Consider the following 17,040-nt stretch of genomic DNA (forward strand, 5'->3'; position numbering starts at 1 on the left):
ATACCAGAAAACTCCAACCGCTATTACTCTTCAACAACACCCTTCTCCACCAAACACTGTTCTTCACAAAACATTAACATCATTCTCCATCAAACATGGAATATCCACCAAACACGAGCATTTTTCAACAAACCTCATCCTCCAATTCCAACATTCCCCAACAAGTACCAACAATCTCCAGCATAAATTTGTACAGTAAATCATCTCATCATCCAGCATCACCGTGCACCACCAAACACTATCATTCTTCAACAACCATCATTCTTCAACAAGCATGATTCTCAAACCAATTACAACATTTTAAAACGAATACTAACAATTTCCAGCATGAATTTCTACAGTACATCATCTCTTCATCCAACGTCACTATTCACCACCAAACACCATCATTCAACAAGCATAATTCTCAAACCAACACCAATGTTCTCCGACAAACACCATCATTCTCTGACAAATACCAGATTTCTCCAAACAGCATCACATTTCAACATCATCCCTCTCTACCAAACACCCACTAAACATCTTCAGTCTCTATCAAAATATCATCCTTCTTCAACAAACGCCATCATTCCACATTAAACCAGTATCAATTTCAGACAAACACCCCACTCTCAACACACACACCAATGTTCTGCTCCCAACTTCATTCTAATGTTGCCATTCAGCTTGCTACCAGTAAGAACTGACAAGCCAGTTGAACCAGTGCGAATGAGAAACAGCAGTACAGAACAGCGTGAATGGGGGGAAAATCCCACATGTATGGCACACTAAGCCAGTGTTTGGACTTGTTGGACAATATTAGTGGGTGTACTGTCGTTTTCCTCTCAAAAATGACCCTCTTCAGTCTAAACTACACTTATACTTTAGACCCCTTCAAGTCTCTTCAAACAAACTGACCTGCCTGTACAGGCACAGTGAGAGATGCCTTGTTTCAGCAGTGAGGCAGGCGCTGTTTCACTGTACTGCACATAGAGGGCAGTGTTGTAAATACTAATACATACTACTTTGAGGGGCACTAAAGCCTCTTCGAAATGCTGAGAGGAGAATATATCTCAAAGGGATTCGAAGCCACAGAACTTATTCTGAGAAGCATGTTACACTGCAGCGTTCCCCCACTGGGATACACAACTTACACAAGGCAACTATGTCATACCAATTACCTTCTCAGAGGAAAGGTCACTTACACAGAGCATCTAGCATTATGCACCGAAGCTCAAAATATCCCAAAACATCACATGACTCAAGAACATCCAATTTAGTACTTAATATCCCACAGAGACATCCATGACCACAGTCCTTCCATAACCATGACCGTATCATTCTCTCCAAACTGCGGCAGTCATGATCCTGACATCATCCCGACTGCTGTCATCAGTGTGTGGGTGTGTGAGTGTGTGAGTGTGTGTGTGTGTGTGTAGGAGTCAGATGTGGGGGGTATTTCACAACGCTTAGGATTTCTCAGTTAATTTAAGCCAAAAGTCAGAACCGTCCAAAAGAAAAATAGCTATGGGACATTCCTATCTTAATCCTCATTTTTGGATCAACCCCTTGTACCCTTAATCTATTAATCTGAAAGAAGAATTAATCTGAGTCCACTTCATTTTCTTTCTAATTTCTTTATAAATCAAATTGTTGAAAGTCATATAAAGTCTTTTGATGTATGACGGTTCATTGTAATGAAACCCACTCACTACTATTATCTGGTAGGAACTAATAATAAGACTCATTTACTACTATGAAACTAACCAATCTGTAAATTCTGTCGTTACGAGAGTGAGGAACTGAAACACATGGTCACATGTAGGGCCTTAGAGTTTAAGGGGTTAATATTATCCAGCTAAACCCGAGAAATCCTGCGCTGTCAGAAGTGTCAATGTGTTTGAGACTCACCCATCGCTGTCCCGGTCCAGGCGGGGATGCCGTGGGGTCAGGTGAGGGCTGTTAGAGAGCAGCTCTGCTGGGGCTCCGTTTGACGTGGTGCTGGAGCCAGAAAACAGGCCTGAAAGACAAACAACACTAATACGCAAAACAGGCCAAAGCAACCTCAAGGAGTCCCCACAACGAACGCCACATTGACCAAATTAGCCCCCTTCCCCTCCCTTTACTCATGAAACAGCATTTCATGGCAACAAGCAGTTGTTTTGACAACACAAACCCAATCAGGGACATTGTGGAAAAAATGAAGCAGTCCTGTCGTGCACTGTTTGTAATTCACTGTACATTATATGATCTTTTTGAACAGGTTTAATTCAAGAGGATTAACAATGACACACACTCACAGGGCACTTTATTAGAAACACCTACATCATACTTCAACTGACTGGCCACTTTATTAGAAACACCTACCTCATACTTCAACTGACTGGCCACTTTATTAGAAACACCTACCTCATACTTCAACTGACTGGCCACTTTATTAGAAATACTTACCTCATACTTCAACTAACTGGCCACTTTATTAGAAACACCTACCTCATACTTCAACTAACTGGCCACTTTATTAGAAACACCTACCTCATACTTTAACTAACTGGCCACTTTATTAGAAATACCTACCTTATACTTTAACTAACTGGCCACTTTATTAGAAATACCTACATCATACTTTAACTAACTGGCCACTTTATTAGAAACACCTACCTCATACTTCCACTGACTGGCCACTTTATTAGAAACACTAACCACATTACAGACTGTACCCTCAAAATCTGTTGATGCGTAATTTATCAGCCCCCCCCCCTCTACACCATTAATGTTTGTCAGTTTCTGACTACAGGACTGCTGTTGTCCAGATATCATTTGGGTGGTGGTCCATTCTCAGCACCGTGGTGACACTGACATGGTAAGTGTGTGCAGTCAGAAACTGACCATTAGTGAAGGGCTAGAGCGTAGGTCCTCAAATCTGGACCTTGAAGCCAGTTTCTGGTCCTATAGTTTATAATCATTAATAACTGAACAAAATGAATCGACTGAGCCAATGATGTAAGTGATCGGCCGTCTAATGTCACCCCTACCTGTCATTACATAATCCATGACCAGAAAATAGATTCACGTTCTGAGCTTGAAAACCAAATTAGTAAAACAAACAGTGCATCAATAGATGGGCTATAATCTCACCAGCAAGGTGGCGCTATCAGGGCAGGGTACAAAAACGAGGATGCTTCAGCTCTGTCCAGAATTTTTAATGGAAATAACAGCAAAATACACAACCCTGAGCTGTGATATAAACACCACCATTCCACAGATTATATACTACTGTACGAGCGCAGTGCCAAATCACGGCTGACTGCACTGTAAAGAGGATTCTCCGCTCCCTCAGCTTCTTGTGCAGCCTGAGACACTGAACCGCTACAGTTGTTCCCCCGTTCCTCCTTCTGCTAATCTTCTCCTGCGATTCGGCCCTATGATTATTTTCCCAGAAGCCCCTGGGGGCGAACGGCATAGCGCTGGCTGTCCAGCGTGGAGCGGCTCCTGGTTTTCCCGTTTGGCTCCAGCTGCTCCGGGCCTATCTGACAGCTTTCTGAACTGGTTACACACCTGATTCATTACCCCGAAATCATCCATCAAAGGCCTTTAAATGCTCTCCCCTTTAGCCCCAACATCTGCTACTACAACGGGAAACACTCAGCGGGTAATGGCTAAGATTGCTTTAACTTTTACGCAGCGCTCCATCGGGGGACAGGAGAGAGAGGGGAGCGATGCCTCAGAGAGAGGTCAATCTCACTGACAATGTAGCCTACAAAACTGCAGTCATTAAAGCAATAGTACGGCCAAAAAAAGATCTAATTTAAAGTTTCCCTCCTCATGCCAAATGTGCTCCATCAGCCACACATGTTTGGTGTCTGAAGCTTGTTTCCTGACTTTTGCACTGGGGCGATGAGACTAATGCCGCTAGCAAGTCATGGAAGGTTTTACCCCCCAATTAGCACAAGGCACACTGTACGCCATTTATAGTCTTGCTTATGTGGTTTCTGATACTGTAAAGCATACAGATGGGAAGCTCTTTGCTCACAAAAATGACATATCTTCATAAAAATAGGCAAAAGTGACTACATTAATGAGTACCTGTCGACCTGCTGAACTGAAGTTGTTGAGGGATTAGTGCAAACAAAACGAAGAAAACAAAACGGCACAACTACCTCATTTAAAATGTGGATTTTAGAGAAATCACACATGCGTAGATTAGTACAGTTAACTCCAGCTGTCATGGCTCTCCCTGACACTCTTGTTATTTAAAGCCAACATGAATGGCAAAACATTTTCTATGGCATATTTGTGAGTGAAACACTGTAAATATGCAATACATATACTTTGATTCCTATTCTTTCATAGTTTGCTTTGTCTATTTTTCTATTTCTGCCTAATGTATGTAAGTGTATGTGCAATTATATGTCTACTGTTACGCTGTAATTCCAGGATCAGTCAAGTCCTGTTGGCCTGTCTGTCTGTCTGTCTGTCTGTCTGTCTGTCTGTCTGTCTGTCTGTTTGTCTGTCTGTCTGTCTGTCTGTCTGTCTGTCGAGTGTGTGTAGATTCTATTGCATGGAAGGTTTTTGTTGTGGGTCTTATAGTGTAGATACTTCTGCCTTAGACTCTTCAGTCCCCCGCTTGGGCAAGCACTCCACACTATACCAGTAGGAGTCCTCCAAGGAGGCAACACTCCTAACACCACCTCGGCCTTCCTGTGTAAACTGATCAAATTGAAAGTCGCTCTGGTTAAGAGCGTTGGCCAAATGCCGTAAATGTTCTTACCTAAGAACAAATCCCAAATAAGAAACTGTGTAGTGGGTTTTAAGAAGAAATTCCTTGTTGGTGCACGGTTGGTGAATAAGGCCCATTCTGCCCCTTTGTTTTGTGCTTTGCCTAGTGTGCAGCTGTATCTCCAAAATTAGCTCAGACTGAGTTATGGACATTAGAGCTGTGTGTGAAAGAGTTAAGAAGGTTTTAGCTCCTCAATGACGTGGAGAAACTCTCCTTTGTCCGTCCACTTTTCCTAAGTGGAAAGCATCCCGTTGCATGTCACAATTTGCCTGTTTGGTGAGAAGCAGCAGAGCCTATGACAGACATTCTGTCCGTCTTTTTTATTTTGGTACTGTGAACAATTTGGCAAAATTCCCGAAAAAAAAACAGCATCATGTCAGAATATTTCACGATTTCAGGTTGTTCAGTGTGTGATGCCCTTTCAAGGCAAGGCAAGTCACTGCACACTACCACAATCAAACATTTTGGGAGAACAAATTTTATGATGTAAGCATGCTTAAAATAATGTAAAAACACGGTCAAAAATGTCGTAATTTTAGGTTGACTTTAATAATGAATTCACTAATATCTAGAATATCTAGCTGACAATGGTTTTGCGGTAAACTGAGCAATTGACGAAAGTGACCAATGATAAATGACAACAACGGACTACAGCCTGTCAAGCTGCGCTTACATGTGGGCAGTTGATGGATAATGACAAATCAGGTATTTCATTGTTTTCAATGGCACCGTGACAGAAGCAGAGGTGCTCCGTCAAGAGTTCAGCGGCCACAGGGAACATAATTGTACCCTAATCCACTGAAATGATCTGTTCTAAGCTGTACTGCCTCCACTCACCCCGCCTCGCCTCCAGGCTTTTATTCTACTGCTCTGTTTTAAAGCATTCGGTTATGAAAAGGAACAAACACCAACTTTTTATTTAAGGTACACAACTAGCGTATGAAGTGGCCAGTGAACAGAAGTAGAAAGGTTCTAGTGAAGGGGATGGCGAGTGATGAACAAGCACATGCACACACGGCATGCGATGCGCGGACAGAATAACAGCGAACCCAGTGTATGTCTCTCTATTTCTCTCTCGCACTCTCTCTTTCTGCTGGCTGTGGAACAAAGCAGCGTGTAGAGGGTAGAGTCATCCTGAATGCCATTACATACAGCATCTTGGCGAGCTTTGACCACAGCAAGAACAAACCAAATGAGAACAAACAGTCGAAAGAACACAACAGCTGCTCCGGGCTAAAGCCATTTGCACATAGAAGCAGCAAGCTGTCCTCTTTGAACTGAGGGAAACAGAGGGAGAGTCTGCGCCAAGACTTTTTAAAAGACACTCCTTGCTGGCACGCGGGGGAGTGAAGGCGATTTGGCTGAGTGAATCGTGCCCTGCTCTGCTTTAATGCTCCAGAAAGCTGCAATTGTCCTGAAATTGCACAGATAGCACTATTGCACATGTACCTCCAGGTACTTCTCTCACTTCAAGCTAGTACACATGCAAGTTATTACGCTCCAATCTTTTTTTATAATCCCTATTAAAATGCACCATTCACTATAGTAGTGATTCTGGCACTGCATTCACTTCTAAACAGGATTTTGCTGGAAGAAACAAACAGAAAAGCATTTTGAATTAACTCCCAAATTACTCCTAAAACAAAAATCAACCTTTAGCCTCTGTCCTGATGCTGCGTGGCATGGTGGGTCATAATTTCAGGTACTTTAAGTTTAGAATGTGGTATCTGAGCTTAACTCAACACAGACCAGAGGAGGCACCATGGGAAGATTTACATGCAACTGCCCACTGCAGATGTTTGTAATATCACCATAGCATATGGTCTTCATAACATTAAAAACCTTTTTATTCTGCTGTGTCCGTTTGAGCTGTTAAATCCCAGCTTATTGGGGTTGGAGCTTGTGAAGTGCTCTGAAATGAAATATACACTTGTGTACAGCTGAGCTCCAGGGGAAAGTGGACAAAGGACAAAGTGCAATACTCAACTTCACACAATACACATTCATCACTCACTGGTCACTCTATTAGAAACACCTCCCTTGTGCTTACACTCACTGGTCACTCTATTAGAAACACCTCCCTTGTGCTTACACTCACTGGTCACTCAATTAGAAACACCTACCTTGTGCTTACACTCACTGGTCACTCTATTAGAAACACCTACCTTGTGCTTACACTCACTGGTCACTCTATTAGAAACACCTACCTTGTGCTTACACTCACTGGTCACTCTATTAGAAACACCTCCCTTGTGCTTACACTCACTGGTCACTCTATTAGAAACACCTCCCTTGTGCTTACACTCACTGGTCACTCTATTAGAAACACCTCCCTTGTGCTTACACTCACTGGTCACTCTATTAGAAACACCTCCCTTGTGCTTACACTCACTGGTCACTCTATTAGAAACACCTCCCTTGTGCTTACACTCACTGGTCACTCTATTAGAAACACCTCCCTTGTGCTTACACTCACTGGTCACTCTATTAGAAACACCTCCCTTGTGCTTACACTCACTGGTCACTCTATTAGAAACACCTCCCTTGTGCTTACACTCACTGGTCACTCTATTAGAAACACCTCCCTTGTGCTTACACTCACTGGTCACTCTATTAGAAACACCTCCCTTGTGCTTACACTCACTGGTCACTCAATTAGAAACACCTCCTTTGTGCTTGCACTCACTGGCCACTTTATTAGAAACACCTACCTTGTGCTTACACTCACTGGTCACTCTATTAGAAACACCTACCTTGTGCTTACACTCACTGGTCACTTTATTAGAAACACCTACCTTGTGCTTACACTCACTGGTCACTCTATTAGAAACACCTACCTTGTGCTTACACTCACTGGTCACTCTATTAGAAACACCTCCCTTGTGCTTACACTCACTGGTCACTCTATTAGAAACACCTCCCTTGTGCTTACACTCACTGGTCACTCTATTAGAAACACCTACCTTGTGCTTCCACTCACTGGTCACTCTATTAGAAACACCTCCCTTGTGCTTACACTCACTGGTCACTCTATTAGAAACACCTACCTTGTGCTTCCACTCACTGGTCACTCTATTAGAAACACCTACCTTGAGCTTCCACTCACTGGTCACTCTATTAGAAACACCTACCTTGTGCTTACACTCACTGGTCACTCTATTAGAAACACCTCCCTTGTGCTTACACTCACTGGTCACTCTATTAGAAACACCTACCTTGTGCTTACACTCACTGGTCACTCTATTAGAAACACCTACCTTGTGCTTACACTCACTGGTCACTCTATTAGAAACACCTACCTTGTGCTTCCACTCACTGGTCACTCTATTAGAAACACCTACCTTGTGCTTCCACTCACTGGTCACTCTATTAGAAACACCTCCCTTGTGCTTACACTCACTGGTCACTCTATTAGAAACACCTCCCATGTGCTTACACTCACTGGTCACTCTATTAGAAACACCTCCCTTGTGCTTACACTCACTGGTCACTCTATTAGAAACACCTCCCTTGTGCTTGCACTCACTGGCCACTTTATTAGAAACACCTCCCTTGAGCTTACACTCACTGGTCACTCTATTTGAAACACCTCCCTTGTGCTTCCACTCACTGGCCACTTTATTAGAAACACCTCCCTTGTGCTTACACTCACTGGTCACTCTATTAGAAACACCTCCCTTGTGCTTACACTCACTGGTCACTCTATTAGAAACACCTCCCTTTTGCTTACACTCACTGGTCACTCTATTAGAAACACCTACCTTGTGCTTCCACTCACTGGTCACTCTATTAGAAACACCTCCCTTGTGCTTACACTCACTGGTCACTCTATTAGAAACACCTCCCTTGTGCTTACACTCACTGGCCACTTTATTAGAAACACCTCCCTTGTGCTTACACTCACTGGTCACTCTATTAGAAACACCTCCCTTGTGCTTACACTCACTGGTCACTCTATTAGAAACACCTCCCTTTTGCTTACACTCACTGGTCACTCTATTAGAAACACCTACCTTGTGCTTACACTCACTGGTCACTCTATTAGAAACACCTCCCTTGTGCTTACACTCACTGGTCACTCTATTAGAAACACCTACCTTGTGCTTACACTCACTGGTCACTCTATTAGAAACACCTCCCTTTTGCTTACACTCACTGGTCACTCTATTAGAAACACCTACCTTGTGCTTACACTCACTGGTCACTCTATTAGAAACACCTACCTTGTGCTTCCACTCACTGGTCACTTTATTAGAAACACCTGCCTTGTGCTTCCACTCACTGGCCACTTTATTAGAAACACCTACCTTGTGCTTACACTCACTGGTCACTCTATTAGAAACACCTACCTTGTGCTTCCACTCACTGGTCACTTTATTAGAAACACCTGCCTTGTACTTCCACTCACTGGTCACTCTATTAGAAACACCTCCCTTGTGCTTACACTCACTGGTCACTCTATTAGAAACACCTCCCTTGTGCTTACACTCACTGGTCACTCTATTAGAAACACCTACCTATATATATATATATGCATATGAGGATTTTGGACTTTGTCCAAGTGACATTAAACAGACCAGACAAGTACACAATCTACTAACAAATCTTCAAAAGAAGAAAATAAGAAACTAGCTAAGGGAAACAGGGATTGTAGCCAACTGTTTCTGTACAGTTCTACTCCATTCATTGGTCAGACGTGGTCCACCAGCAGGGTGTATCAGCGGTGTTGCTGGGATTTTTAAAACAGTGAGCAGCTGCATAAAATTATCCAAGAGCTTCTTTGTGGTCAAAAGCGAACCTCTGACATAGAGCTAAATAATGGCCAACACGCCAACAGGTGGACGACAGCCTTTACCTGGACACCAGCAAGGTGAAGCTACGAGGGAGGGGTTTCTGGTGAGTGTGACTGGTGAGTGTAAACCGGACATAATGAAAGCTAAATGAGACACATCTCTTACAAAACCAATCCGATTTTTTTTTCTTTTTGTTCACAGCTCACAAGTTGAGAAAATCAAATTTGACTCGTAAGGTCAGTTGAGGAAGTCATGATTTCAACAGAGCCGACAGACAGTCCACACACTGAAATGTGTTCCCCATTTAACACCTAAACAAACATTTAACAGCAGAAAGAGCCTGTCACACTGTCTGAATGAGGCAAACAGCGTGTGTGAGCATTAGTGTACTGTCTCTCAGTTTGAGTCCTGAAGTTTGAGTTCAGGTTCCTTCAGTACTTCAACACACCTGAGGGGCACAGCAGTCAGCTGAGACTGATCAGCTGGCTTTAAAAATGCAGAGTTTGGCGAAATTAATGTATTAATTAGATAACTTCTGTCCATTATTTGCAGTTTGAAGTTTGATTCTTTAATAATAACAATAATAACAACAACAACAACAATAATAACATGAGTCATAATGACAATAATAATAATAATATTAATATTAATAATAATAATACTTACTCTGAGGCAGACGCACATTCAAACACCATTCTACTGTCCATGTTTACAGCCACATATGTCACACAGTGTCAGAAACCACTGTGCTTGAGGCAAGCATATGATGATTGACATGCAGCAAGCTGTCCTAGCAAGGACTCTGACTCGATCAGCTGACTCCTGAAGTCTCCCCACGCAACTATAAGCGCTCTAGACCACCGGAGTACTGAGGTGTCACCTGTGTAGTTGATCATATGATCTTCCTAGTTTAGCTTATAAGCCCGGGCTTTAGCCATAGAAAGTTGCGAGGTAATTGTCTCCGCTTGCGAACGTCTGACCGTTATACCTGTTGTGTATTTCTGTTAATGACCTGCCTCCAGCTCTGCCTTTCACTGCGCCCTCTGGGTTGTTTGCCCTGACCTCTGATGACTGTTTTTGACCTTTTTGCTTGTTTTTTTGACTACGCCTTCTGCCTACTCCCTTCTGGTTTATCGCAAGGGTGCTATGTTTGTTTGTTTACATCTGTTGTGTCCTCTGGATTTGAACCCTGCCTGTTTTTTGACTATGAACTTGCACTCTGATTTCACCAGGAAAGCCTCCCTTTTGTTCTGAAGTCTGTTGAAATATTACATAAGCGCAGTGATAACTGTTGGCGTACATGCTGCCATTACTTGTCAGCTACATTAGCCTGGTCTTTGGCTGATGAACTGTAAGGGGAAATAGTACCTGTGAATATGTCCTGGCCCAGGGCAGGTGAACGTCCATCCTTTCCATTAAGTGCGTGCTGAGAGTGGGTGGGGCCGTGCAGGTGCTGGACGGACAAACATTCACTCAGAGCGTCCGGCTCCAAGTGGGGGCAAGCCCTCAGCTGTCAATCAAAGATACGGACAGGTCATGTTAGCAAATAATGAAAGTAATGAATACGAAACTAAGACACATAGTAAGGGTGTAATAATTTAATATGGTATCAACACAATCAACAAGGAGACGTGGAAACTGTACGGAAATATCAAACTGTATTGTAGATACGCATCACACCACCTTACAAATGTTCCTCCTATTACAAAGTCATTGACCAAAAATAGGCCTATGGGTGCAGCCAACCTGACTAATCTGACTAACCTGACTAGGGGCAGTCGTGGGCTGGAGGTTAGGGAACTGGCCCTGTGAAGGTCGCCGGTTCGATCCCCAGGGCCGACAGTCCATGACTGAGGTGTCCTTGAGCAAGACACCTAACCCCCAACTGCTCCGCGGGTGCTGTGGATTGGGCTGCTCACTGCTCTGGGCAAGTGTGCTCACTGCCCCCTAGTGTGTATTCACTAGTGTGTATGTGGTGTTTCACGTCACGGACGGGTTAAACGCAGAGGTGGAATTTCCCCGTTTGTGGGATTAAAGAAAGTATCACTTAACTTAAAGAAGGCGGAGAGGCAGGTGATGTAAGCAATGCCCAGGGTTTATTTCTGAAGAGCTTATGGATTTTTAGGGGTTGGAATTTATGGGATTTGATTTGTTCTCTAAATCAAATCATGTCAAAGCACAACATACAAAGTTTGACCGTGTTATTCCAGATATTTGCTCTACTAAGGCGGCGGTTCTCAACCAGAGCATGTGATTGTGATTGTGATTGTGCTTGTGCGGATCAGCTTATCAGAAAGTCGGAGCATCGGTGTTGTCTCTCACTCCGGTATTGCTCCGTCCCGTGAGTCAGACAGTCTGACTGCCTCTGTGTGACGTGAGTGATGCTGCAGTGACTCTACAGCTCTGCGTCTGCGCTGCGGAGCTGTTCAGCAGAACTACATACTAGAAATTCTCACTAAATGCAACAAAGTTCTATAGACATCAAGCGTTTTGCTGCACGAAGGGTGAAGATGCTGTTAAAAGCTTGTGCATTTGTTTACCATCGGCAGATTTCTAGCTTGTGATTGGACCACCGCTTCAAGTTTGTATAGCACAGAATGTTTGGTTAGTTTTTGTCCATAAATGATGAATTTAATGAAATAAAGGGTGTAATAGTAAAGTGCCTTGTTTACATTTGAGACATAATAAATATCACCAGAACTGATCATATGAAGTGGACATGGAGCAGGGCTTCTCTGGCATGTGAGCGAGGAACGGGAAGTAGAAAACCAGAGCTGGAGCTGGGGCGGAGTGATTACAGAAAGGCTTTGAGCGAATGATCGGAAACGTCTGCTCTCCACTCACACGTTCTGTTCTCAACCCTGGATCACTCCAGCTCTGGCACCTAATTCATCTCCAGGCAGGGCTTGTAAATGTGTTGATTAGTTGGATCATGTGTGCTAAAGCAGGGAAACACCAACATATGCAGAACAGGGGAAGTCCAGGACCAGGGTGGGACACCAGTACACTAAAAGAATATACATATCACTGCTGTTGGAAGAAAACCAACGTTGACAACATTTGAAAAAAGCTGTTACCCTTTGTATTGTATGTACATTTCATGATGAATGGACTAAAAGAAATCACCCAAAAAGACCTGGAAAAAAAATTCTGGTTCCATTGACTTGACATTAAAAGTAAAGTAGGTTTCTTCCTTCTCCTGTAAAGTGACCATTGTGGAGATATGAGGTTTTCTTCCAACAACAGCGACATACAAGTACAGTACATAACTAAGATAGGAAGAAAAGGATTGTAGCATTTATGCACTTGCAGTCCATGTCATTTCATTTCCACTGACTACGGTACTCCATGGTGACATCAGCGCCGGCCGTATTCATTCCGAATGAAGAACAAGGTTAAAATTCACACTGACACTATACGTTCCCATCACAACATCCCCATGTCTGGGCAGTGACAAGACAGTGGAGGAGAAATGAAGAAGGACGGGACGAATGGAGACGCTTTTGTTCAACTGGACGGGCACCAAACAAAAGTCTTCAATAAAGAAACACGTCAAGTTTTGTGGCGACACTTCACCACAGCTTGGTGTAGGAAATGACGGCTTTGGAGAGGAATTACTCTTCACCACGGACAGGAACCTCTGATTGGAAACATGCAGAGAGAGGGGAAGGGAAAAACCCACGCACACAGCAGCCCTCCAAACTGTTAACACCGCATTAGTATCCCACAATGCATGGAGTTTACAAATATAAGCAATGATGGCCTAGTTAAGGACTGGCTTAGTGTTAGCAGTAGGCTTGTAATTGGTTAGTGGGTGGCACGCTGACCATCAACCGTTAGCTTTTCTAAATATTTGTAGCACAAATAACATGATAAAGCCCAATCAAGTTTATTTTGAGGAAAACAATATTAAAGGCAATATTATTGACGGGCAACATTACACATACGGCAGAGGTCACTAATAGGCGGACCACAGTCAGAGTCCGGAGCCAGATGCTGTCCTATGCAGACCTGGACCTATAAGCGATAAACTATGGAGAATTATTTAATTTTGATGGGGTGGTCCTGTTTTAATCAGCGTACCTTTTCTAGCCTTTATGGTAGCTTTAGCGGCCGGAGACTCGCGTGAGGTGCACACATCACATGTGACACTACTCAGCCAATCAGATCTGTGCATTACGGTGAGCACTGAGACTCCAGCGAGCAATGCACACACAGGAGGGACGAGGAGAGAAACAGCAGTCAGAGAAGAAAGTGAGTCAGAGGGAAGTTATTCCACATGACGTGCTCTAAAAACAGAAAACTGACAATAAATACTGTTGAAATTTGACTGAACTGGACTTTTTTTGATCTGATATTGAGTTGTTGACTGTATAAGATGCTGATATTCCTACTAGGCTACTTCAGTAAACAGTATATGGTACTGAGTCATCATGCAAGTTAGATGTTATGATGTTCTGGACCCTCGCTTGAGGAAATTTTCTGTAACTGGACCTTATTGAATTTTAAGTAAATACTCCTGACATATGGTATCGCCATGTGATATCAGCACTCACTACCACTCAAACCCTCCAGCTGTTTAAACCACTTTTGGGCCAAAACAGTTTCAATAAGTGCTTTTAGCAGTAGTCCGGGAAAAAATCTGCCAAACATTATTTAGCCAAAACGAAGTCCTGACAAATATATCGGCTGGCTGAGATTTTCAGTGGATGTTGATGACTGGAATCATCAAGAAACAGGCAATGACACATCATTCATTTGCAACTTGTGTTGACTGTGGGACTGCCGGGATTCAAAACTGCAATAACAGTTTAACAGTTAAGCAGTTGTGATATTCCGAAACTCAGTATGAGCCACGCCTAGTTTAACTCTATCACAGTAATACAGAGTGAACTGGAGAATGTCAACATAAGACACCACCATGGTTGACCCGTTAAATGGCCAGGGCCCACCGACAAGCCCAAAGTTTTATTACACACTTCTATATCGTAAGAGAAGCTCAGCCAGTTTACACAGAAGTCCCTGTAGTTACTGAATAATACGCCTGGGATTTTAAGGGGTGAAAATAACACACACATCACATTTAGCACGGGAATGAAATATTATACAACTATACACTAATACAACATTTTATTCTCATTTTTTTCTGAAGACAGCTGATCATCAACAGGATTATTAACAGAATCCAAAAGCCAAAGGTTTTTGGGTCGCTCCACCCAGAGTGCGACAATATTTCTACTATTTAATGTGATGAGGTGACGACTGACTGACTGATAAATAATATAGGACACGCCTCTCCGTCAACTACAACTGTAAATCATTATTAGAGAATTATTAGAGTGAAAAATAGAAACATAATGCCTGACTCATGCTCTCCTAATCATCCGGAGGGTGGAGCTGTTTTTATTTCATTCCTGAAGCTGAAAAGGTTTTGGGTTAAACTCTGTGGAAGACCAAACTCACAGCTCAGCACCATTCAGGACTATACTGGCTCTACAGTATGTATACGTTTATCTGGGTTACTGTATTTGGTAGCCATCAAGTTACCAGCCAAAAGTTATTGAATATGACACGAACGACGTTCAGATGTTTTCTTAGCTTCATTTACATTTATGGCATTTGGCTGACGCTCTTATCCAGAGCCACTTACAGTTTGATCATTTTTACACAGGTAGGCCAAGGCGGTGTTAGGAGTCTTGCCCAAGGACTCTTATTGGTATAGTGTAGGGTGTTGGTGGGGATTGAACCCCAGTCTACAGTGTAGAAGGCAGAGGTGTTAACCACTACACTAACCAACCACCACAGCTTCACTGTCCAGCTTTGGTATTAGCTGATCTGAAGGGGTAGATTCTGTTGTTCAGACTCCTTACCAGATACGAAGAGCTGCTGCTTTAATGTTGAGTGACTGAAAGATTTCCCCAGTTTGACTAATGTTAACGTGGTGCCCAGGATGCTTTTTTGTTTGTTTGTTTAAATTGGCCAACATAATTGTTTTGTCATTCTCAGACATGCATGTCTGAACGGAACATCTTGCAAAGCCAAGTCATTTTTCAACAATAAAAAGTTTTCTCAAGCTGCTCTGCGTGCGTCTAACATTTCCTTTATACTACAGAACCTTTTCGTGTTTTCACAAAATGCTACCAGTTAGTTTGACGCACACAGCCACAATAACTGATGCGTAATTTTCGTAAACAGGAATTTTGCCAAGTGAGACCTGACAATCATATCAGCCAGTAAAGCACTGCCATATAGTACAGAAAGTATAGAGAGAAGTACAGAAAAGTAGAGAAAGTACAGAAAGGAAATACAAAACACAAATCTAAACATTTGCTGACATTGGGTATCTCAATATTTAGCCCTATAAACTCAGTATCTTTATCCCCACAAAGTCGGTTGTGTCCTAAACAAAGCTGGGTTACCAAGGAAGACACTCCGATGAACATGAGGCGGAGTGTTGAAGACACATAGAACCAAAGCATTAGAGCTCCTTTACACTAACACAACCACTGAAAGTGTTTCTTCAGCTTCGTTGAAAAGGAACTGCGTCAAACACTTCCAAAGAAGGCAAACTTTTGATGGGCAGTGTGCTTCCACAGCTCCTAAAATTCCCAGCTAGTCATGACACATTGCTTACAAGTTGGGAAACCTCCATCACCATGGTCAGGCCACTTTTCTTGCCAGCTTTCTTCAGCACTTCAGCAACCCAGCGGAGGCCCTGAACAGACGTTTGAGTGACAGATGACATTTGTTAAGAGACTGGAGTGCCGTGTGTTTTTTGCCCAGTCCTGATTGCCTTTGAAAGCTCACACTTGAGCATGGGCATGAGGTTTTTAACAAATGCGCTCCGTTTATAAAATTAATTCAGGCTGACTGTACATCTGGGCATGATTCCGCTGAACAGAAGATGCTTTAAACGAGGCATGACACGAACTTTAAGAAGTTATTTTCATTTATGCAATTCCCAAATAAATTTAAGCAGATGTCATGATTTCAAAATAAAAATAGATTGCCATCTGAATATTAGGAATTAGGGGGAAGAAAGGGAACAATGAGCATATTTGTCGTTGGCTATGTGGAAACAGAAACTCTGGAACTGTGGACAACAGAGAGTGGCACACCTTCCACAGGGCCGCAGTCACATACTTTCCAGCCATTCGTCAGGCGGATGAGCACGTTTCATCTTTCCTCAGCATGACACCACGCGATAGATGGGGAAAGAGGCTTTGTTTGACATTTGTCCACCACATCTGGCTGGTGGGGTTTTGCACTCAGCAGCTTATTAACATCAGCTCGCGCTCACATGTGTTTCCGCTTTGCGCTGCTTAGCGAAAGGAACGCATCAGCATCCAGCCGCCACTTAGCCGCGCACAACAATGAGGCCATTCTGTTCATATTTACGTGCTTTAATGAGGAATGCTTTCTCTGCCGTGTATAACGCCGAAATGCGGTCAGCGCTGATGTATTGTTGGGGGGAAATGATTTTCAAAG

The 17,040-nt window shown here is 43.0% G+C and overlaps 1 protein-coding gene across 1 annotated transcript in view; it reads right to left on the reverse strand.

Moving 5' to 3' along the window:
- The window catches only part of LOC108439403 (zinc finger protein GLIS1), a 174,146-nt gene that overhangs the window by 30,166 nt on the left and 126,940 nt on the right, over positions 1–17,040 (reverse strand). Inside the window, exons 9-10 of the mRNA XM_037535729.1 lie at positions 10,921–11,062; positions 1,891–1,999 (exon numbers count right to left, since the gene is read on the reverse strand). Of these exons, the coding sequence (XP_037391626.1) occupies positions 1,891–1,999; positions 10,921–11,062 (251 nt within the window). The remainder of the gene's footprint in view (positions 1–1,890; positions 2,000–10,920; positions 11,063–17,040) is intronic.

The sequence above is a fragment of the Pygocentrus nattereri genome, chromosome 28 (genome assembly GCF_015220715.1).
Source record: "Pygocentrus nattereri isolate fPygNat1 chromosome 28, fPygNat1.pri, whole genome shotgun sequence".
Classification (NCBI taxonomy): domain Eukaryota; kingdom Metazoa; phylum Chordata; class Actinopteri; order Characiformes; family Serrasalmidae; genus Pygocentrus; species Pygocentrus nattereri.